The 23127-nt window shown below is 39.1% G+C and overlaps 1 protein-coding gene across 2 annotated transcripts; it reads left to right on the forward strand.

Moving 5' to 3' along the window:
• Nucleotides 1-288: 288 nt before the first annotated feature.
• Nucleotides 289-4940, forward strand: LOC109207861 (protein DEHYDRATION-INDUCED 19 homolog 4-like). 2 transcript variants are annotated; one of them, XM_019370862.1, is made up of 6 exons: nt 289-591; nt 703-842; nt 3413-3490; nt 3612-3895; nt 4363-4479; nt 4582-4940. In XM_019370862.1, exons 1-5 carry the CDS (start codon nt 495-497, stop codon nt 4469-4471), a joined length of 708 nt encoding a protein of 235 aa, XP_019226407.1. In that variant the 5' UTR covers nt 289-494; the 3' UTR covers nt 4472-4479; nt 4582-4940. The 2 variants fall into 2 exon arrangements, with proteins under 2 accessions (XP_019226407.1, XP_019226406.1); XM_019370861.1 differs by having other exon boundaries at nt 415-591; nt 700-842.
• Nucleotides 4941-23127: the final 18187 nt, after the last annotated feature.

Below are 23127 nucleotides of genomic sequence, written 5' to 3' on the forward strand. Positions count from 1 at the left end.
ACTATGTTTTTTTCCCACCTAATTAAGTATTTTGAGTCCAAAAAGATAACACTTCGGTTCCGGACTTGACAAAACAGTATAGGATTTGGAAAATCCAACATATTTCTCGCTACGTAAGCTTACTGTCACCTGTCATGTCCCGTTCTCTCTTTACACAGATAACAATAATAATAATAATTTACTCTTTCCCATCCCATCACCAAAACCACCGTAACCACTCCTTCCCAAACCATTAAACAATTCAGAATTATTATTATTTTAATAAAATGTATTTATTTGAGAGGAACATGAATCACCAGCAAGAGAGAAAAAGTCAAAGCAGTGCTCTTTTTCAACACCCATAGAAAAATATAGATAATTTTAATTCCAAGAAAAATATTTTAAAAAATTACATCAAATCAGGGAAAATATAATTTCCTTTTTTTTTCTTCTGTTTTTGCTTTATTCTTCATTTTTCAGCTCAAACCCATTTCTCTCTCTTTCTTCATTTCTCCATGGATTCAGATTTCTGGACCTCTCGTCTTGCAGCTGCAAAGCGGCAGTTGAATTTACAGCAACACAATTCCTACAATCATCAAAGTTCTCAACTTGGTTTGTTTTTTTTTTCCTTTGGATTTTATTGCTTTTCATGGATCTGTCCAGAAAAAAAAAGAGTTTTTATTCTTATTTTTATTTTTTGACATGATTTTTGGGGTGAAGTAGATAGGCTGAGCATAGATGATTTCGAGGTTGAAGAAGAGGTCCGGCCCGATTTCCCATGCCCGTATTGTTATGAGGATTTTGATATTGCCTCTCTTTGTTCCCATCTTGAAGAGGAACATTCTTGCGAGTCCAAAGTCACTGTGAGTTTCTTTTTTGCAAATCATTATAGCTTTTTCTTATGCCATTTCATTTCATTTCATTTGAATGTTTGATTTATTGTTTGGATTAGCTTATTTGTTAAAAAGTTGATTTTGGGGCTATGTTATCCAGATTTTAAATCTGATTCATTTTTGGCGCAAATAAAAATTTGAATCCGCGGTGCTCTTTCCATTTCTTTGAAATACGACAACAACAACAACGGCGACTACGACGACCCAACGAAATCCCATTAGTGGGGTCTGGGGAGTAGTGTGTACGCACACCTTACCCCTAACCGAGGGGTAGTTCTTTGAAATACAGTTACAGGGTATAAATCTACTAAAGTTACAATCTTGGTTATTTGGTCGCTAATACTCTTGGATAAGTTATTAAAAGATATTGGCACCATTGGTTTGACAAAAGATAAGTTTTTTGGTATGACCAGATTAAGTTCCCGTCAAGGTAATTTATGCTTAAACCGGCCGGCTTAACCATGAGTGGCAGGGAGGTGGTATAATTTGTTCTTGGCGCATAAATAACCGTGCTTGAGATAAACCTTTGCTCTAGTAGCAGAGGAAGTCAAAATTTTCATTAGCTAAACTAGTCAGTATTAAAGAGTGTAAAAGTTGTGTACTTACTCGACCTAAATTATCCACTGAAGTCTGCCAAGGTTGACCTCTATAAGGTAAGCATATAGGTGTAAACTCATGGTTATGGGAAACTACGTAGTAGTTAGGTGTTCTCACATTACATATCCTTAGGTATAAATTTATTTCTTCGTCAGTACCCACACTGTGATTTTTTTGAGTATCATATGCTTTCTCTAGGTTAATGAGTATCCCGTAAAGATCCTGCTTTTCTCCATATAAATTCCTATTCTTCTTAGCGGAAATAAAGCTTTTGCTTAGGATCTATTATACATATCCAAACTGAGTCTATGTAATCCCTGTAATGTCTCTAAGTCTATGTGTTATTGCTCTTCTCAAAGTCGCGTTGTGCATCCGACCAGGTCAGGCAACGTCATGGGCTGTCCGAGCCATTGCATGAAGGCAGCTCGTAACAGTTCGTATAACGTTGAATATCTGCTTATTCCTATAATTGGAAGATGTACTCTATCTCCCTTCACTAGACATCTTTCAATTCCTTAATATAACGTCAAAATGGTTGATAAAGCATGCTACTCCGGCCTCTCCAAGGCACTTCAATAATATAACATCGAGAAGCTTGATAAGGCATGCTACTCCAACCTCTCCAAGGCACTTCAACTAATTTGAGATACATGTTATTGACGGTGATGTCAGCCTTGTAGAAATTAAACCCATTGTCAGGATTGAATGTCAAATCTTTATAGAGATATCATATAGCCCACATGCTTTTCTAACCGTCACAATTTTCTGGAGGATCCTTTTTCATTGCTGACCTAATTCTAAAAGTATAGTTTAGGTTAATGTAATGGATCTGCAAATCCTTGTGATTGTAGTTGATTAATTGATCTGTATAGCCTCTCAGTCTTTGATTTCATATCTCCTATCAAAGGATATTCGTCTATTCGAGTTACAACGTTTTGTTGGCTGTCACCCCCTTATGTGCTCTGTGCTTAAAAAAACATGTTTAGAAAATTAGGAGAATTTTTCTTTCATTTGCACAATTTTGGAACCTATAGTACCTTTTCTTAAAGTGGAAATGAGAGCATACAGTATTGCCATTTTTTCTTTGATGTGGAACCATTTCTGTTGTATCTCTTTCACCCGGTGCCAAAATTGAGGATCTTCCGATCAGTATATCTTCAGCATTAATTTGATACAGAGTTCCATTCAGTGTATTGTAAGTGTATAAACAGAAAATACTTATAAAAAAGATGTATAAACAGAAAATAGAGATAAACAAAGAAATTGCAATAGAACGAATGATCCAATTTAATAGTGATTTCTTTAGGCGTTTAGAAGGGGATATTGTGATCAAATGTGAATGTCTAGAAGCCAAGGCATCAGATTATAGGAGTGTTGCATCTAGACTTGCTATTGAAGTGCACTTCTTGATATGTGGCTGACGATTACAGTATCGTTCAGTGTCATCTCTAGTGACTTTTCCAACAACAATGATTGTGCCTCAATTCCAAACTAGTCGGGATTGGTTATATGAATCCTCTATATTTGTTCCACTCATTTTGGTCAGTTTCATTTCAATACTCAATAATTTATATTTTAAAGTTGCTTAGTCCCATACTGCCTCTGCAGCCCAGGAGAATTTTGCTCTTAATCTAAGATTGAGTTGTGCATTTTAGTTTATTAAAGCATTTCCTTAGTTTTTTACATCTGCTTGAAACTTGAAAGGCTAGAAGAATCTCTTTTTCATCTACTAACCTGAGGAATATGTAGCCTTCAGTTCTTTATTTCTTTCTTCTCTTACATTTACAAATGCAATTTCCTGAGGAATGTGATCGACAATATCGCAGCATACTATGTTTGCAAAGTTATGGATTTCACCATCTAATTATTCGTCAAATTTTAACTTGTAGTGGGTCTTACGTGCTAGATAATTATTTACCTATTTTGTCCGCCTTCTGTTGCAGGTCTGTCCCATTTGTTCTCATAAAGTTTCCAGGGACATGCTAAGTCACATCACAGTGCAACATGGTCACTTACTAAGAATATCCTTTTCAATTTACTATTATTCTATAAAGATAATGTGTTGTTGAAACAGTATGCTGCTAGTACTTTCACACTGTAAGAATCTCTTATCCTGGTGAATTTTCTTTAACTCTGAAACACATGCAGCGGCGGCGTAGATTACGTAGAGTTGCAATTCCCAGCAGTCAGGCGCTCTCTCTACTAGGTAGAGATCTCCGTGAAGCTCATTTGCAGGTACTTCTAGGAGGCAGTGGATATCGATCAAGCAGTACAACATCAACCACTGCAGCCAACGACCCCTTCCTTTCTTCTCTAGCTTTGAACTTCCCCACAATTGAAGCAGAGGAAATTTCAAAATCTGTTTTATCCACTGTTGAGGACTCTACTACCAAGAATGTGACACCACAACATATATGGAAGTTAAGGTAGTGATGCTATCTATTTGCCTTTGCAGTGTAAATCTACCAAATTTTCTGGTTATCTCTTTAGCTCTTGTATTATCAACTTGGTGTAGTTGATGTTATCCAACAATGTATATTGAAAGAAGATCCTGACATGCCTCCAAGGTTTTGGTCTAGTGGTAAGAACGCAAGGTGTCGTGTGCCGGTTGGGCGCATGTCACGGGTTCGAATCATGCCGCAGATAAAAGCTTTATATTTAAGTAGAGAAGGATAGAGGGGTAGGCCCATATCCACTGAGTTTCGAATGGTTGACCACAGGCCCTCGAGGATTTCTTGGCTATAGAAAAAAGGGTCTTGACAGTGCAAGAAGTCAAATGCGAGACAAAAAATAGCTCCCATTAATGATCCTTGTGGTTGTTAACGCGAGATCAAAATCTTATATGGTCTATTCCACAAAAATCTTTATCTTTCTGTGTTCATTTTTCTTGCAGTTTTGACCCTTCACTAAGTCCAGAAGAGCGAGAAAAGAGGATTAGACAGGCTACTGGAAGAGCTGTTTTTATCCAAGATCTTTTTGCCTCCTCTTTCTTAGCTGACTAATTGGAGGAGTAAGTGTTGCACACTTGCACTTGAAGATATTAGTTTGTGTTGGTTATTGATTCATATTCTTGAACGACCCAGTAGCCTCATTTGATGTTTTTTTGCTGCAGCATATTGATGATTAATCATAATATCCGTCTCCTCACAATCAGAGGTCTGGTGCCTTAAAGAATGAGTTCTACCTAATAGTTTGTTTTTGTTTTAATGATACTTATGATATTGTAAGCTAGCTTGCAGAAAAGTAGATTATCATGGCAAGAAGGATTTAATCAGGATAGCAGTAGTAGACGACAGTGTCACCTGTTAGAGTGCAGCTGTGTTGCACCATTTCTTTTATTTGTTTTCCTCTTATAATTTTCCTTCTGTCACTGTTTTATTCTTTTGTGATACAAAGGAGAAAAAGAAGAAAGCTTTTGCTTATAGTTGTTGACTTTCCTTTTTGTTTATATATAATATAATGTTTTACACTCATTAGCAACTCATAACTTGATTTATAATTATTTTCCAATTGAAGAGCAAATAGAAGAAAGGCGAAAAGAGCTAGTCCAGAGTATATTTAAGAAATTTCATGGACATCACACACCGGTACCTGTCATGTTGCCTATGGGTCGGTTATGTTGGAGAAAATTGGGGAATTGTACAGGATATAGTTGTATGTAACCATTAATATCCAAAAATGTGAGATGATGGCAAAGTCGATGCCCTACCATAGATCTTTATTCAGGTTTTCGCAGGCAAAATCTAACACTCCTGAGATTGATCACGACCCGATATAAATATGGTTACTGCAATATGGACTGAGACAGGCTTAATTGGAGCAACTTAGAAAGTGATTTTATATTTTAAAATGCTATTAAAGTTTTAAACCTTTTTAGTTAAATCAATTTAATAAATAGATATGGGGTGAATTCAAGTTAAGAGTAATAAATTCTAGATCCGAAATTAATCAACTTGGATGGTATGGTATGGTCTGCGTCCAAGTTAACAAACGCTGAGTTATGCTCAATGACTAGTAATTAATACGAGGATGAAAACATACAACAAATGTGATAAATGGCATTAAGTGTAATAAGAAAGAATTTTTCACTCAAATGTTGGATGAGATGGATGATTCCTTCTTCTGGCTACAACGTGTGACAGCAGACAAATGAAGTGGACTATGTGTTCTTGGATCTGGTGAGCTAAAGAGGAATATTATGTGATGGAACCAAACAAGAGAGACAAAACCAGCTTTTTGTATATTCCTAATAGTCAACTCTTTACAAGATGTTCTTTCACAAATATTTTGATCCCCCTTCTGTTTCCTCTCTCTTCCTATTTATAAGGGATATCTCTAGAAAACCCTTAAAAAGTACAATATGGGAATATTCAGTAGAATATTCTTATTCATAATCCTAGGAACATTTTAATAGTTGGCAGTCGTTTACCCTCTGCTCGACCTCGTTACTGGTCTTTCCCTTTGAGCAATTCCTCGCCACTGGACCACGCTTGGTTTGGACCTCGGCCTCAGCTTGTTCATCTGCATTTGCTAAACTGGACATAATTTTGACCCATACATTACTGAAACTAATAAAAAGTATGAAGCCCAAACTTAGAAAGGTTGCCTACATGCAGAGTCATTGTTGATGTGGCAAGAACTTATTCCATCTGTATCCAATTATTTTAAGAATCTTTAATGGATCATTCAAAGAGAAAAAGGAAAAAGAAAAAAAAAAAAAAAAAGAAGCTACAACAGACAAATGGCTGTAGCCTTCCCATTTTGAGCTGTCTCTTGGTAGCGGGCTTCAAGAATAGATACCTCCTAATAATTATCTAACTAATGTTCACAAGTAATCAGTGGCACCGAGAAATTCAATAAGGATATTTAAATTCTGAACATTCTTTGTTAGTGAGTTATGCGAGAGTGGTTAAAGTCAATTTTTTAATCAATAACAAGTAATATTTTATTATATATAAAATATAATTTTTTGACGAGGGGTGTCCAGTTGACCACTCTCGGCCATACATAACTTCGCCACTGCAAGTAATAATTAGAAGATCTCTCGATTAGACCTGATTAACAAGGCAATAGCTAACAGCCAAACATGCATGCATGTTATACACAAATCAATAACTAACACTTACTGATAATTTTTTCAAAGGGAGATTATTGTTTAGGAACTCTGAATTTCACACTACTAAAAATCCGCTAATACCGATTAGAAAAACCGACCAACTTTGATCGGTTATGGCCAATTACCGACCAAAACGCGGCCAAATACGCTTGGACGGTATTTTGATGGTCGTTTTAATATACCGACCAACGTTGGTGGGAAATTACCGACCAACGTTGGTCGGTATATTAAAACGACCATCTGAAGATTTAAATGATTTACCGACCAACTTTGGTCGGAAACATATTTTATTAATTTAATTTTACCGAATAAAGTTGGTCGGTGTATTAAATTTATGTTTTTTTTATTAATTATTAAATTTAAAAAAAACCGACCAACTTTGGCCGGTAACTGAAAATATATTTTTTTTTAAAATAATTAAAATTTAACATTACCGACCAACGTTAGTCGGTAACCTCAACAGTGCAGGTAACATACCGACCAAAGTTGGTCGGTAATGTTGAATTCTGGGAATTCATTGTTCATTAACCGACCAACTTCGGTCGGTAATAGTCAATTAATTTTTTTTTAATAAATACCGACCAACTTTGGTTGGTATATGCAATTATTATTATTTTTATTAAAAATCGACCAACTTTGGTCGGTTTTTCTGGGTTTAATTTTGGCATAAAATGCATGTTTTGGTAGCTACATCACCTGCCAGCATACCAATACAACAACAACAATAACAACAACACAACAACAACAACAACAACAACAACAACAACACAACAACAACCAAACATTCAATAAATACTTTAAAACTAACAAATTAAAGTTCAATTGAACATAACAATCCAAAACCAAGTTAAAACTAATTACAACAAGTTCAAAACTGGTTCTATTTGTCTAGTTCAAAGTATATAAAAGTCAAGGGGTATTTTGTACAACATCATTATCACCGTCTGATGAACTTTCATCTACAAGACGGTATAAAGAACGGTCTTGTGGAGGACCGGAAGAATGATCACGTGGAGGACTGGAGGAGTGATCACGAGCAGGACGACCCTCTGGCGATGACTCACGAGACCGGGGCAACAGAAAAGCTCCAGTAGATAGGAGGTTCTGATCTGAGCTTGCATTCCAAGGAATTGAGCATCTCTAACCCTTTCTCTTTCCTTGGCCGCTTCTAGCTCGGATGTGAGCTTTGTCACTGTCTCCCGCATAGCGGAGAGACTATCCCCATTAAGTTGCTTGCCTTGCGAGGAAGTCCCTATTCCTTGCATTCCACACTTATAGCGATGGAATTTCTTAGTAGGAAGCCCGTATACCTTTTCCCATTTTGGACCGCCAACAGACTCCGACCATATTCTTTCACCATCCTCGTCCGAAGTTTGGGTTAGCTCGCCCGATTCACCAGCTGGATGACTACGAATGAATTCCTCCACTTTACTTTGGTAGCGACCCTTTATTATTTTAAATTAAATCAGTATTTCAAAATTCTTATAAAAGTAAATTATATGCAGTCGAGGCCCGGTCCTCGACCCACCTTTCTTGATCCGTCTCTTTCTTCTTCTTTACAATATGCATCTCCTTGAATAGCTCATCGTGGCTCATTTGATGCCTCAACTTCTTTTCCTGAAAACAAATTAATTTAGTTAATAAATAGAATAGATATACTTAGAAAAGTAAAATAATTTAAGCAATTACGTACCAATCTTCTTTTTATTGTCCCTAGGCTAATCGCACCTCCAGTGTTCAAGGAGCCTCCCTTCTCGGATGCGCGAGCTTTCTTTCCTTTTTCGCTCCTCTCTAAGAACTCTGCGGTAAGCCATTGCCTTTGCAAATCATCCCATAAATTCTGAAGTAACCAGCCAGGACTCTTGTTCTTCTTTCTAGCATCGGAGAAAGCATCCGCCAATCTCTTGCGAGCTTTATGATGAAAATTTGCAACCACTTTCGCGCTATAGCGGTCTTCTAATACACACTTGCTCTTATTTCAAAAGTTAAATATTATACGGAAACATCATAAATATAAATTATTAAACTGCTTAAAAGAACATTTATACCTTAAATTGATTGAAAATTTGCTCCTTCGGCGAGAATGGAAAACCAATCCAAGTCGCATAAGGGCCATCATAAAGCTTTCTGATGGCATTGGTGATTATCTCGTAGTCTTATTACTCTGCTTGAACATGCAATTTAACGATAGAAACACATTAATATCTTAGTAAAAACGTTACAAAAAACACTAGACGCAAAAATAGCAAATAACTCTTACCCATCACCCTTAGGGACTATGATGATCCTGCCATATTGATCATAATGCACTTCCTCGTCATCATCGTTTGAAGCATGTGTATCAGAGGCATTTGTGGACTGTGTAGGGGGGTCAGAGATACTGCCTCGCAGGCGAAGGCCTGAAATAGATGGAGTCGCTGATGAAGATGGTTGCAATCCCTGTGACTGCAGCATAGCTGGATGCGACCCAAGTGGCTGTGATACTGATAGTTGTGACCCGGGTGGCTATGACCCGAGTGGCTGTGAAATGGATGGATGCAATCCATGTGGCTGTGATATGTAGGGATGTGATACAGATGGCTGCGATGCAGATGGCTGTGATCCACGTGGCCGTGAGGCAGCTGGACTGTATGTCGGACGTATAGTCCTATGGCCCTGTGATGAAAGACCTAGTGTCTGGATGAAGGTGTAGGGCTCGTGATGCTGTGGCAGCTCAGTATAGCCGTGTGGTGGAGGATAAGACATAGGCATCTTTGAAGAGGGTGGAAAAGAGGAGTATTATTATCTACCCTCCTCTTTCCCTTCCTAGCCTTTTCTCGACCCCAAGAACCAGTAGGGTCATTGTTACCTTGACCCTTGCCTGTCATCTGCATAATATAATACATATTTAGATTGAAACATATAAGAAACTAGCTATAAAACGAGAGTGCTTTAAAAAACCAACTTTTTAATCCTTATCGACATATTGTTCATCGTCCGAGAATTCTTCGTCCTCACTTGTTTGAGCTTCATCAGTTGATTCTTCGTCCTCTTTTTCTATATTTGTTTCTTCATTTATATCAACTTCTTCCAATATGCGTTCAGGATGTTCCAAATCATTTTCTAATTGATCGTCCACTATTTGGTAAACACTGGAGATATCATTTTGATATACAACATTTAACACATTCTCGACTTCCACCCTACCTATAGGCTTAGTTTTTATTACAACCCACCAATCGGACTTATTCCGCTGCAATGGATAATGAGCATAATACACTTGCCTAACGTTATATGCAATTATGAAAGGGTCATAGCGATCATGCTCCCTCGTATGATTAACCTCAATTATGTTGTATTGGTTGTGTACTCTTGTACCTCTTGTTGGATTTGGGTCAAACCAGTTGCATCTAAAGAGTATCAATTTCTTATATGGCCAACCTGTATATTCTTCTATCATTTCTTTGACCACACCATAATAATCATTATCTCCAACTTGGTTGCCATCACCACCTTGAACCAACACCCCGCTGTTGTTGCTATTTTTATTTATAGAGAAATCCTCTGTATGGAACTTATAACCATTCACTACGTACTTAGACATTGTTGTGACCTGAAGCCCAGGTCCCCAAGATATATCTTTCAAAAATTGATTTACACCATTACTTGGATTATTTATCTACATAGTGTTAAAAAAATTAATAAGTTAGCATAACTTACAAACATTATTTACCTACATAGTGTTAGAACATTATCAGGATAAACTTACAAACTGTTTGAACCGCGTGTCAAATCTCGTATATACAGCATCATGGCCAAATTGACCCACGAAGTGACTGTAACACATCAAATATTTTTAGTAGTTGCATCAATATGTAATAACGGTAAATTTTATATTTTGATTTCTAATAAATCAATACTTACTTGAGAAATGGTACTGTCGCACCCCCTTTTTCCTTCGCGGAGTTGGGTTTCGACATTCATGGGGAACAACTCGTTTCCTTTTGGGAATTGGGTATTTGAAGAGTCGCCACCTAACGGATTATGGTGCGTTAGGGCACCTAGAGCGATTAACTCATGTAACTAGTTTACATTATCAGAGATTAGGGTAAGGGCTCGAAATAACCTTAAGGGGAAGGTGTTAGGCACCCCTCGCGGTCCACAACGGTGGGTCCCGGCCGAACTTAAACTATGTGAATTAGTCAATTGACAAGTAAACAATTTTAACAGATATTTGCAAATAAAGTAGTTTTCCCCATCTAGATACATATATGGTCAAGGAAATTCAAATAATGAAAGTAAGAGAGGTTTGGACAGCTTACACATGTAAAGAAAAGGAAGTTTAGAGAATTTAAACACATATGGGAATTGGGAAAGGAAAGTCCTAAGTTGATTAGCCTACAGGATCAATCTGCGCAATGCCCGGTAATCCTCCTCAACTAGAGGGGCTACACGTGACATTAGCGCGCAGGTCATCATATCCTTTTACTACCCATTACCCTCCCCTTAGTGGTTATATAAGCGAGTTTAATTAACGACCCCCGTGTTGTTACCCGTCACTTCCTTGTGGTCCAGGAGGAGTTTAGGACCTCTAAATCTGGGCAGTTCTAGACAACCTAAGGTGTTTAAAAGGGAAAATCTAGGCGACAAGCGAAGAACATATGGGACGATCAAATAGGGAAAAGCAGTTAAGACTCATGTTTACCTCCACATGTACATAAGCAAATAAACAGCACGTCTCAAACAACTGATTTTGAATAAGTTCAGAAAGCCTAGGAGCATGATATCTAGATGAACGTCACAAAACAGAACATGCAGCGTTTGTTTTAAGGGAAGTGGCAGAATCCTAACCAGTTTGCCTACTGGTTTTATAGCATGTTAAACCTGGATAATTTCAGACATAAACAGAACTAGTTTCACAATCATTTAACATCTTAAGGCTTGCCTAAGTGTGTATATGCAATCACGATTCTGGGAAACAGTTTGAAGTTCTTTTATCCTATAGGCATGCTTATCTACATATTATAACAGGTGACTTATCAATTGTGTTTAGAGGCATGATACCTATGCGTGAGTCTGTTTTAAACCCATTCATAGACATCTATTAATTTAATAGACGTGGTTCAGACAGATGCAAACAGAGTTCCAAAAAGCATAGTATCTAATGCATGACAATTTTTATTAAGATTATTTAATAGCAGGGTACCTATGTGACAGTATTTGCAAAGAACCAGGAATTAAACGTGCAACATGCTGAAACAGTAAGCGTGAAGGCCCTAAAGACAAGATATCTAATGCACAAGTTCAACACGATTTCAATGAGCACATCAATCCTAGAAACATGGATTCTAATGCGGATTCGCAGAATATAAAGCCTATAGCATGCTTTCTACCTGATTTTACCCACAGCATCATACAACTACCCTCCCTTTTATTAGTTACCCAAGTATCTATTTACAAATAATTATTACACACTAGAATTGCATAAATTACACAAAGGAAATGTAAAGTAATACCATAGGGATCCTGAAGCAGTCCCAAAAAATAAACCTGGGAATACCAGGCCTTCAATGTAGTCTCAAATGCTCAGAAGTTCCTTGGCCAACAAGTGTCTAGGTGTGTCAGAGTTCCCTAAGGACCTCAAGGATCCCGGACAGTGCTCACACCAAGACCTTTCTCAAGTAAAGACTGATTATGTGCAGTGTGGAAGAGCCAGCCATAATACGCCAGAGTTCATAGAGATCTCAAGGATCCCTAGGCAGTACACATACCAGAGGGGCAGAACTTAATAACCTAAGAGTAAGTGAGAGTGCATGAAAAGACTTAGTGAAAACAATGTGGAGATAACTTCTTAGGAGTAAAAGATCTTCTGGAGTAGACCAGTTTAAAGAAAAATGCTAGGAATGAGACCAGTTTTAGAAGAACACATTTTGAAAATAGTTCAGAGAAGAGAAAATTCAGTAGGCAGTCAATAGATCATAGAGGGTTCAGTTCCACAGACACTTTAGCAAACATATTTGCACACAGGGGTGAAAAGGGAATGGGAACACATGGAGATCTTATTGAGGGTGCATGAATGGGGTGCAGGGAGACAGGTAGGCAGTAATATACATAGAACACTTATAGCCTTAACAAATTAACCAGGATAGGCAACTAAACATGGAGCAAAGATGTAGATGATGGAATCAGGCACACAAGCAGGATTAACCATAGGCATAAGTAACCAACATGATCACACAGCTAAGCATAAGTCAAACAGGCTGTTCAAGCATAAGATAAACATGTGAAGTGCAAAATTTTAGAGCAGGGCAGAATTTTAGGCATGCTTGAAGAAAGAAAGTAAATAAGAGAGTAGGTCAAATTCATAACCGATGAACTAATGCAGGTATGAAACACATAGAGTTTGGGTGTCAAATGTAACTAGAGACATACCAGTTGAGAGAAAGGAGTGCAGAATATAGAGCAAGTAGCCTCACTGTCTAGCCTTGGCTAGACCCACAATAGCACAAGTAACACAAGTAGCAAAGAAGGAGAATAGTTTGAGTGTGCGTGTGTATTGTGAACTGATGTCCTCTCGAGAACCAGAACAATGGGGTTTTATAGTATGCAATAGAGTAGGACACATAAGGTAATGAGCCAATCATATGCACATAAGTTATGGAAATCAATTAACAATCAGTCATGACTCGATTTAGGGGGCCAAAATCACATAAATGATACTTAATTTAAGGAAGTCTCACACAGAATCCCTCAGTAGATCAGAGCAGGGTTAATAAGGTAAGAAATAATCAAATAATCGATCAAGTGAGGTCAGTCATGAACAAATTAGCCATAAAATAAGACTAGTATTACTTAATTTAAGGAAAATTGTATATGGAATCAATCAGTAATTAAGGGCTAGGTTAAATAAGGCAAGATCTAACTCCGAAATCAATTCGAAGTTGGTTCTGAAAATCAAAGCATAAAATCAGGCTAGCAGCACCAATTAATAATTACACATAAGGTAAGAAAGGTAAAATCTAATAAGGAAACACCGGTATTAAGGAAATCCCAATTTCGATCCCTAATTTAGGTAGTAAAATTAATTAATAATTAGTCGACGGAGTTTGAGACGAACGCGCAGAAGTAGCAAAATAATCGGTTAAATAATCAAAACTATAAGAGATTAGGCAGAAATACAGAAGCATGTAGTAAACAAAAGTAAATAAGGACACCCTAATAGATACTCAGAGACGAAAATGTTTAAAAGTTAAATATTTGTAGAAAAACCCGTTGAAATCAAGACCCTAATCATTGGGTAAACCAAAATTAGTTAGGAATAGTAATAGGGAAAGATCAGAAGACATCGAGGTGGAAGTACTGGAAAAAATTTAAAGAAGAAATACAAAAATAAACATGAAACCGTTTCAAATTTGAGAAGATCTAAACAGATTCAACCAAAAATCAGCCAGATTCATAAAATAAACTGAAGTTGAACCAAATCTGGTTTAAGCCGGAGATTTGAAACCCTAAAATACGAAGGTATTCGTACTCACAAGAATATGAATGAATATGGACGGAAATAGTCAAGACACGAAAGATCTTGAACCAGTTCTGGCTCGATCTTGGCCAGATTTGCTTTGCCATGTTAGGAAGCAACTAAATAGGGTCGTAGACGAGTTACCAATGGTGAAGAGAGACCGATAATGTAAGAGAATCCATAGCTGATTGCATTTTAGGTCGGAATCGGAGGAGATAACAGGTGATGGCCCTAGGGTTAGAGAGGGGTGAGAGATGAGAGCATATGAGGGTGGCGGATCTAGAAGGAATTGGTAGGGTTAGGGATTTTATTATATTAAAAAGGGTCGATTGATTTAGGGCCGTTGATCTTCTGAGATCAACGGTCATGGTTAAATGTTAGGTGGGGTGGGTTTAAATTAAATGGGTATTTGGGTCTGGGTTTGGGTTGGACGGGTATGGGTAATTGGACTAGGCTAGGTTTGAAATTGGGTGTTTTCTAGGGCTAGATTTTAAATACCCAATTAATTTAGTAAAATAATTTTATAAAATAATTCATAAATAATAAAAATGTGATTTGTTCATGAAAATATTTTAAAATACTTACTTAATATTGTAAAAATATGAAAAGTCATTTTCTGTATGGATAATATAATTGTGCATATATATAGGCTATTGTTGTAAGAATATGCAATTCTAGCCTAACAATGCAAATGTGATTGCAGAAAACGCAATCACATTTAAATCTTCATGAAAATAATATGAGGAATAGTTATCGAATATTTGTGTATATAAAAATACGGAAATAAATTGTTTTAACCCCTTTTAAAATTATAGAAAAAATTATAAAAACACTTGTGCATGTTTATAAATGTGTATGCAATATTTTGAAAGTATGTATTCATATTTAAATATATTTGAAGGAAAAATTGGGTATCAACAGCTGCCCCTCTTTACCCGGAAGGGTGAAAGAGTTTTCAGGTAAAGAAATGATGGCCAATTTTGACCGAATATGATGTTTTGAAAGTTAGAGGCCGGACTTCGGTTTTTCGAGCTGCCTACATATCCTTGGTTTTACATGAATCTGGCCACGTGTAGTTTCAGATTCATCGGCAGAATATACCGATGAAGTCACTACAAGAATGGACACACAATATTTCGAGATGGATGAAAGAGTGATTAGGGTGAATGGTCAAGTTTGAGATAGTTGAAGGGACTGGAGCGAGGTTGCTCCTGCTGGGATAGCAGTTGCTTATTTGTCACCTACAAGTAAAGAGATGCTACGAACAATGTATTTGTGCGAAATTGTAAGCATGATGCAGATTCCCTTTTGGACCATGAAAATTGTCCTCGGACGGTTAAGGATGACGTCCTCAGACCATGATGTCCTGGGCCATGAATTGTTCAGTGAGGGATTCGCAGGCCATGAAATGGTGTTCTTGGGCCATGAAGATGGTGCCTCCGAACCATGACGCCTTTTAATAATGATATGCAAGTTTGAGAGATCCTCAGGCCATGGCATGGTGTCTTCCGGCTATGAGGATGATGCCTTTATACTATGACGCCTTTGGACAGATTGGCGATATTTCAGCCCATGAGATGCAATAATAAGAATGTTGACAAGACAAGGCTTAGTCTTGCAAAATGGAGGGCAGAGCTTAGCCCGACGGAAGAGCAGATAGATAGTACCAGAACAGAGCAACATTATGCAAGGAGGGACGAATGCTTAGTCCCACTGCGAATAGAAGGACAGCGCTTAGCCTNTTTTAACCCCTTTTAAAATTATAGAAAAATTGTGAAAATACTTGTGCATGTTTGTAAATGTGTATGCAATATTTTGAAAGTATGTATGCATATTTAAATATATATATGAAGGAAAAATTGGGTATCAACAGCTGCCCCTCTTTACCCGAGAAGGATGAAAGAGTTTCCGGGTAAAGAAATGATGGCCAATTTTGACCGAATAGGATGTTTTGAAAGTTAGAGGCCAGACTCCAGTTTTTTGAGCTGCCTACATATCCTTGGTTTTACAGGAATCAGTCCACGTGTAGTTCCAGATTCATCGACGAAATATACCGATGAAGTCATTACAAGAATGGACACGATATTTCGAGATGGATGAAAGAGTGATTAGGGTGAATGGTCAAGTTTGAGATAGTTGAAGGAACTGGAGCGAGGTTGCTCCTGCTGGGATAGCGGTTGCTTATTTGTCACCTGCAAGTAAAGAGATCTACGAACAATGCATTTGTGCGAAAATTTAAGCATGATGCAGATTCCCTTTTGGACCATGAAAATTGTCCTCGGACGGTTAAGGATGACGTCCTCAGACCATGATGTCCTGGGCCATGAATTGTTCAGTGAGGGATTCGCAGGCCATGAAATGGTGTTCTCGGGCCATGAAGATGGTGCCTCCGAACCTTGACACCTTTGAATAATGATATGCAAGTTTGAGAGATCCTCAGGCCATGGCATGATGTCTTCCGGCTATGAGGATGATGCCTTTAGACTATGACGCCTTTGGACAGATTGGCGATATTTCAGCCCATGAGATGCAATAATAAGAATGTTGACAAGACAAGGCTTAGTCTTGCGAAATGGAGGGCAGAGCTTAGCTCGACGGAAGAGCAGATAGATAGTACCGGAACAGAGCAACATTTATGCAAGGAGGGACAATGCTTAGTCCCATGCGAATAGAAGGCAGTGCTTAGCATTATGCAAATATGGAGGCAGGGATTAACCTCATGCAAATATGGAGGCAGGGATTAGCCTCATGCAGGATGCGTGACAGGGTTTAGTCCCATGCAAACGGAAGACAGTGCTTAGCTTATGCAAATATGGAGGCAGGGAGCAGGGATTAGCCTCATACAAATATGGAGCCAGGGATTAGCCTCATGCAAATATGGAGGCAGTGCTTAGCCTCATGCAAATATGGAGGCAGGAATTAGCCTCAAGCAAATATGGAGGCAGGGATTAGCCTCATGGAAATATGGAGGTAGGGATTAGCCTCATGCAAATATGGAGGCAGTGCTTAGCCTCATGCAAATATGGAGGCAGGGATTAGCCTCATGCAAATATGGAGGCAGGGATTAGCCTCATGCAAATATGGAGGCACGGATTAGCCTCATGCAAATATGGATGTAGAGATTAGCCTCATGGGAATATAGAGGCAAGGATTAACCTCATGCAAATATGGAGGCATTGCTTAGCCTCATGCAAATATGGAGGCAGGGATTAGCCTCATGCAAATATGGAGGCAGGGATTAGCCTCATGCAGGATGCGGGACAGGGCTTAGTCCCATGTAAAGAACAAATAGCAAATAAGGGTAGAATGTTTCTTAGCTGGGGATGTGTTTAGTGTCTGGTGGCCCGTTTGATAGTGATTTTGCTTTGTGTATATATGTTTGCGAATACTATCGCGTCGTCAGATGTGCCTGCACTCAAAGAAAAATTATAAGTTTCGTAAGGGGAGGTTGGTTCGTGCCTTTGTCTACTGGCCTTACTATGCTCCGTTCTGGAGGCCTCGTTTGAGTTTCCCTGGGTAACACCTGACTGTTACGGGAATAGAGTTTTCGAAAATATGCAATTATTATAAAAATAGAGTCATTTCAGAAACATATTGAAATATCCAGTAATTTTAGATGAACTAGTGACTGTAACACATTTCAGAGACATTGCGGCTTTCTCATGTTAGAATTTTGAGGGTCCTCCTCAAAAGTTTGCCCCAGTTTGGTGGATGATCCTTCGGCTGTTTGCGGGTAACGAGACTTGTTGAATCTTCTTCGAAATTTTGAGAATCCTTCTCAAATTTCTGCCCCAGTTTCTTAACCGATTTCCGACTGTCTGGCATATGTCTGGACTTGCTCCGGAATTTTGAGGATCCTCCTCAAAATTCTGCCCCAGTTTCTGAACTTGGGGGAAATAGAAATTTTATTATGATATGACCGAACCCACAGGGTTGCCTACGTATCCCCTCTTAAATGGGAATCAGGTCAAGCGTAGTTTAATTACATCATGTGAATGTGAAACATCTAAGCATAATATCTTTTGACTGCGTCTGAATTGATAGGTTTTGGCCAGACTTCTCCGTCCATTTTTGCAAGTATGAGTGCTCCTCCTGTTAGCACCCTGTGAACCATATAAGGACCTTGCCAGTTGGGAGAGAATTTCCCTTTGGCTTCATCTTGATGTGGGAAGATCTTCTTCAGCACCAGCTGTCCTGGTGTAAATTGCCTTGGTGTGACCCTTTTGTTGAAAGCTCTGGACATTCTGTTCTGATATTGCTAACCATGACATACTGCGTTCATTCTTTTTCCATCTATAAGGGCCAATTGTTCGTAGCGGTTTCTTATCCATTATGCATCGCTGAGTTCGGCTTCCTATATGATCCTTAAAGAAGGAACCTCTACCTCGGCTGGGATGACAGCTTCGGTACCATAAACCAACATGTAGGGAGTTGCCCCGGTTGATGTACGAACTGTAGTGCGGTATCCCAACAAAGCAAAGGGTAGCTTCTCGTGCCATTGCTTGTGGTTTTCTACCATCTTCCTTAGTATCTTCTTGATGTTTTTGTTGGCGGCTTCTACGGCTCCGTTCATCTGAGGTCTATATGCTGTGGAGTTCTTGCGCTTGATTTTGAAAGTTCCACACATGGCTTTCATCAGATCACTGTTGAGATTGGCGGCATTATCAGTGATAATGGACTCGAGAACTCCGAATCGGCAAACAATACGATCCTTGACAAAGTCTGCTATGACTTTTTTGGTTACAGCTTTGTAGGATGCAGCCTCTACCCATTTTGTGAAGTAGTCAGTGGCTACTAGAATAAACCTGTGCCCGTTTGAAGCGGTGGGCTCGATAGGACCGATGACATCCATTCCCCACGCGGCGAATGGCCAAGGTGACCTTTTGAGTTACATAGATGATATCGAACTCACTTAGCAGTATCTGCCACTTGGCTAACTTCCCAGTCGGCATGGGCTTCTGAAATATGTACTTCAGAGGGTCCATCCTGGATATGAGGTATGTGGTATAGGCACAGAAGTAATGCCTCAACTTTTGGGCCGTCCAGATCAAAGCACAGCAAGTGCACTCCAACAGAGTATCATGCTTCATAAGGTGTGAATTTCTTACTTAGGTAGTATATGGCTTGCTCTTTTCTCCCTGTCTCGTCATGTTGTCCCAAGACGCATCCGAAGGCTCCATCTAATACAAATAGATAGAGCAGCAAAGGTCTGCCTGGCTCTGGCGGGACCAAAATCGGTGATGCGGACAGGTACTCCTTAATTTTGTCGAAAGCCTTCTGACAATCCTTGGTCCAGCTTGTTTCGGCATCTTTCCTCAGCATCTTGAAGATGGGTTCACATATGACTGTAGACTGTGCTATGAAGTGAGTGTTATAGTTGAGATGTCCTAGGAAGCTCATCACGTCCTTTTTGCTCCTAGGTGGCGGTAACTCCTGAATAGCCTTAACTTTAGACGGGTCCAACTCGATCCCTCGATGACTGACAATGAATCCCAGTAACTTTCCTGCGGGAACCCCGAATGCACACTTTGCGGGGTTCAGTTTCAAGTTGTACCTTCTTAACCTGTCAAAGAACTTTCTCAAGTCCGCTATGTGATCCGTGGCCCTCTTGGATTTGATAATGACGTCGTCCACATACACCTCTATTTCTTTGTGTATCATATCATGGAAGATGGTCATCATGGATCTCATATAAGTATCCCTAGCATTCTATAGTCCAAATGGCATCATCTTGTAGTAGTATACCCCCTATGGTGTAATAAAAGCTGTTTTCTCTGCGTCTTCTTCATCCATCCAGATCTGGTGATAACTTGCGAAGCAATCTACAAAGGATTGGATTTCGTGCTTGGCGCAATTGTCGATCAGGATGTGTATATTTGGCAATGGAAAGTCGTCCTTGGGACTTTCTCTGTTTAGGTCTCGATAGTCAACACATACCCTGACCTTCCCATCTTTCTTCGGAACTAGCACAATGTTGGCTAACCAGGTTGGGTACTCAGCTACCCTGAGGACTTTGGCTTTGATCTGCTTAGTAACCTCCTCCTTGATTTTCAGGCTCATATCCGGTTTGAATTTTCTGAGCTTCTGCTTCACCGGCGGACACATGGGATTAGTAGGCAACTTGTGAGCCACTATGGATGTGCTCAAACCAGTCATGTCATCATACGACCATGCGAAGATGTCCTCATATTCCTTTAAGAAATGAATGTACTCTTTTTTCTCTGTTGGTGATAAGTGAATGCTGATGCAAGTCTCCTTGACGGTCTCGACGTCCCCCAAGTTTACTGCCTCAGTTTCGTCCAGGTTGAACTTAGGCTTATTCTCAAAGTTTTCAACCTCCCTGACAACTTCCTCAGGTATTTCATCTTCTTTATCCGAATCACTATCGTCATATTGCGTTGCCTCATTACATGTCACAGTCACCGGTTCATCAGGAAAAGTAATAATAACACTGTAGAAAGAAAAAGTGTGGAAGATAATAATGAATAATAAAGAGCAATGCATTTGATTAAAACTGGGAAAAAACATTCAAACAAGTACAACTCGATGAATCGAGCATTTATTTTGAAACAAGTAAGTCTTTAAAACAAAATTACTGAAAATCTTAGATGCCTAGGATAGCTATAGAAATAAAATCTGCCAAGCTACTCAGGGACTCGGCGGGCCCGGGACGGTGTGGCAGTCCAGTTCCTGAGAACAGCTCCTTTCTCCACAGTCCGAATAGTGAGGCCTTCTTCCTCCTCCTCCTCAATTATTGCACTGCAATCCATGTCTTCGTCCTCCAAGAACAGATTCCTCAGCCCGACTAATGCTTCTTCTTCTGCAGTTCCCCATATTGTATCAGCTTGGTGAAAGGCTTGATCCAGATGTGGCACTGGTTGCTCGAGGGGGTAATAAGGTCCACGCCATGGAGGCGACCAATCATTATACTCTTGCCATGTATACTGGTATCTGAGCACGAAGGTAGTACCATGACGTTTCAGCTGTATTGGTTTGGTAATGCCTTGTAGATTCTTCCCAAGCCCCTTGCCGAGTTCATACCCAGACCATGCTAGTATGCTTTCTATTTTGTTGCTCCACCACTTGTATTTCTCAACGGCATTGGCACGTTCGATGTGATGATAGGTTTCTCCTCCTAGCCTTCTTCTGTTCTCGATAAACCGGATGGTTTGACTGGTGTAAATGGGGTTACTCCCATCCCCGTGAATAATCACCTCCTGATAGTTCTATTCAAACTTTACTACCTGATGCAAGGTTGATGCCACAGCCCCAGCGACGTGTATCCATGGTCATCCTAATAGCAGATTGTAGGATGCAGGTATTCATGTGCCGGAGAATTTCGGCACATTTCAATACTAATTGCTTAGATTTTAGCTTGTTTTAATGCAATTATCTCCGTTACTTATGTAGTTTTGTTATTTCTACAGTGCATAAAGACTGAGGATCCAAGAACATGGAAATGGAAGGAAAAAGACAAGAAAAAAAAAAGCAAAATATAGCAAGAAAGCTGGTCTGCGACTCACTATGCGATCGCAGATCAGACATGCGAGCCGCAGAGTGGACGCCAAATCGCAGACACAAACAGAGTCCTGGGCTAAATTTCAAGTCAAGAATGCGGTCCACTATGCGACCGCAGAACCAACATGCGAGCCGCAGAGTCAACCGCAAACCAACCATGAAGGTCACTGAATGATGAAAATGCGACGCAAAATGCGATCGCATTTCTTCAATGCGATCCGCACAACTAGAATACGATGAAGACCTGTCAACTAGGGTTCCATTCTGCGGTGAGGAAGATCAAGATGCGGACCGCATACGTGTTCAGCGACATGAATGCGGTCGCATATCAAACCTGAAAGGGCATCCTGATTTTTAGCCCACTATAAATAGTTTTATGATGTCTTTGTGGGCTCATCGGGTCGAGTCTTTGCACTACATTCCAAGACATTAATATTCCTCACTTTTGGAAGCTTTTGGGTGAAGATTCTCTACTTTGTAAGCTTTTATGACATTAAATACTCTTTGAATTTTGTATTGTAGCATGAGTAGCTAACTTTAAATACTAAGGTTGTGGACCCTAAATGGGTGTTATGTTAATGGGTGTTTAACATTGAATATATATATAATGGTTGGTTGATAGTTATTTATTTCTCGTGCTTCATTTATTGTTGGTGGTTGCAAACATTAACAAGTGCCATTAAATTCTACTTTGCTTGGGAAAGTGGGTTAGAATTTGGTAGAAGTAAATATCAAAGACTCAAGGCTTTAAACCTTGTTTAATAAAATCGCTTAGGGATAAGTGGGTTTTATTTGGTATATATTGATTGTTATAAATTGCAACTCTTTTACATTTGGGAAAATTATAAAGAGGAAATACTATCCAACTATTGGGAAATATTGGGTAGTCGCTTAGACATCATTTGCATATCAAAAGGACCGACCATCAGAAATATATCATATTAACACTGATAGCATTACATTTCATTAAAGGGGACACAACCTTGGTTTCTTTAATCCAATTATTCACACTCTTAATATTCCAACTAGTTATTACTTCAAAACAAACTCAATTCATACTCTTGTCACTATTAATTCACACTCTTGTTACCGTTAACTGGATAGAATTACGACTTTAGTCGAGCAACACACTATTCTAGTAACCTTTTCACACCTATTCCCTGTGGGATTCGACCCCAACCTTGTTGGGTTATTATATTTGACATCGACCGCCTTACACAATTTATAAAAGTGTAATTTGAGCGTATCAGGTATGTCCAGCACCTGAAACTCGACATCAAACCACGTAGGCCCCATTTGCAGACAAAGATTAATATCTCCGATGGTAGCTCTCTGAGACCCATCAAAAGCCTTCACGTTCATCGTCCCTTCTCGTGTCTCGTATAGGCCTTTCCCCAACCTCTTCAGTGTTGTCAATGGGCAAATATTGAGACTGGATCCTCCATCAATCAGGACCCTGGTAATGAAGTAGTCTTCGCATTGCACTGTGATGTGCAGCGCCCTGTTGTGATTCAAACCCTCAGGCG

The sequence above is a fragment of the Nicotiana attenuata genome, unplaced genomic scaffold (assembly GCF_001879085.1).
Source record: "Nicotiana attenuata strain UT unplaced genomic scaffold, NIATTr2, whole genome shotgun sequence".
In the NCBI taxonomy this organism is placed as follows: domain Eukaryota; kingdom Viridiplantae; phylum Streptophyta; class Magnoliopsida; order Solanales; family Solanaceae; genus Nicotiana; species Nicotiana attenuata.

What these genes read in the sequence shown, in the direction of transcription:
- LOC109207861 (XM_019370861.1), top strand. Translation starts at nt 495, where the DNA reads ATGGATTCAGATTTCTGGACCTCTCGTCTTGCAGCTGCAAAGCGGCAG. An exon ending in TCATCAAAGTTCTCAACTTG is followed by an intron (nt 592 to 699) that starts GTTTGTTTTTTT and finishes TTTGGGGTGAAG; the next exon opens with TAGATAGGCTGAGCATAGAT. An exon ending in CTTGCGAGTCCAAAGTCACT is followed by an intron (nt 843 to 3,412) that starts GTGAGTTTCTTT and finishes CTTCTGTTGCAG; the next exon opens with GTCTGTCCCATTTGTTCTCA.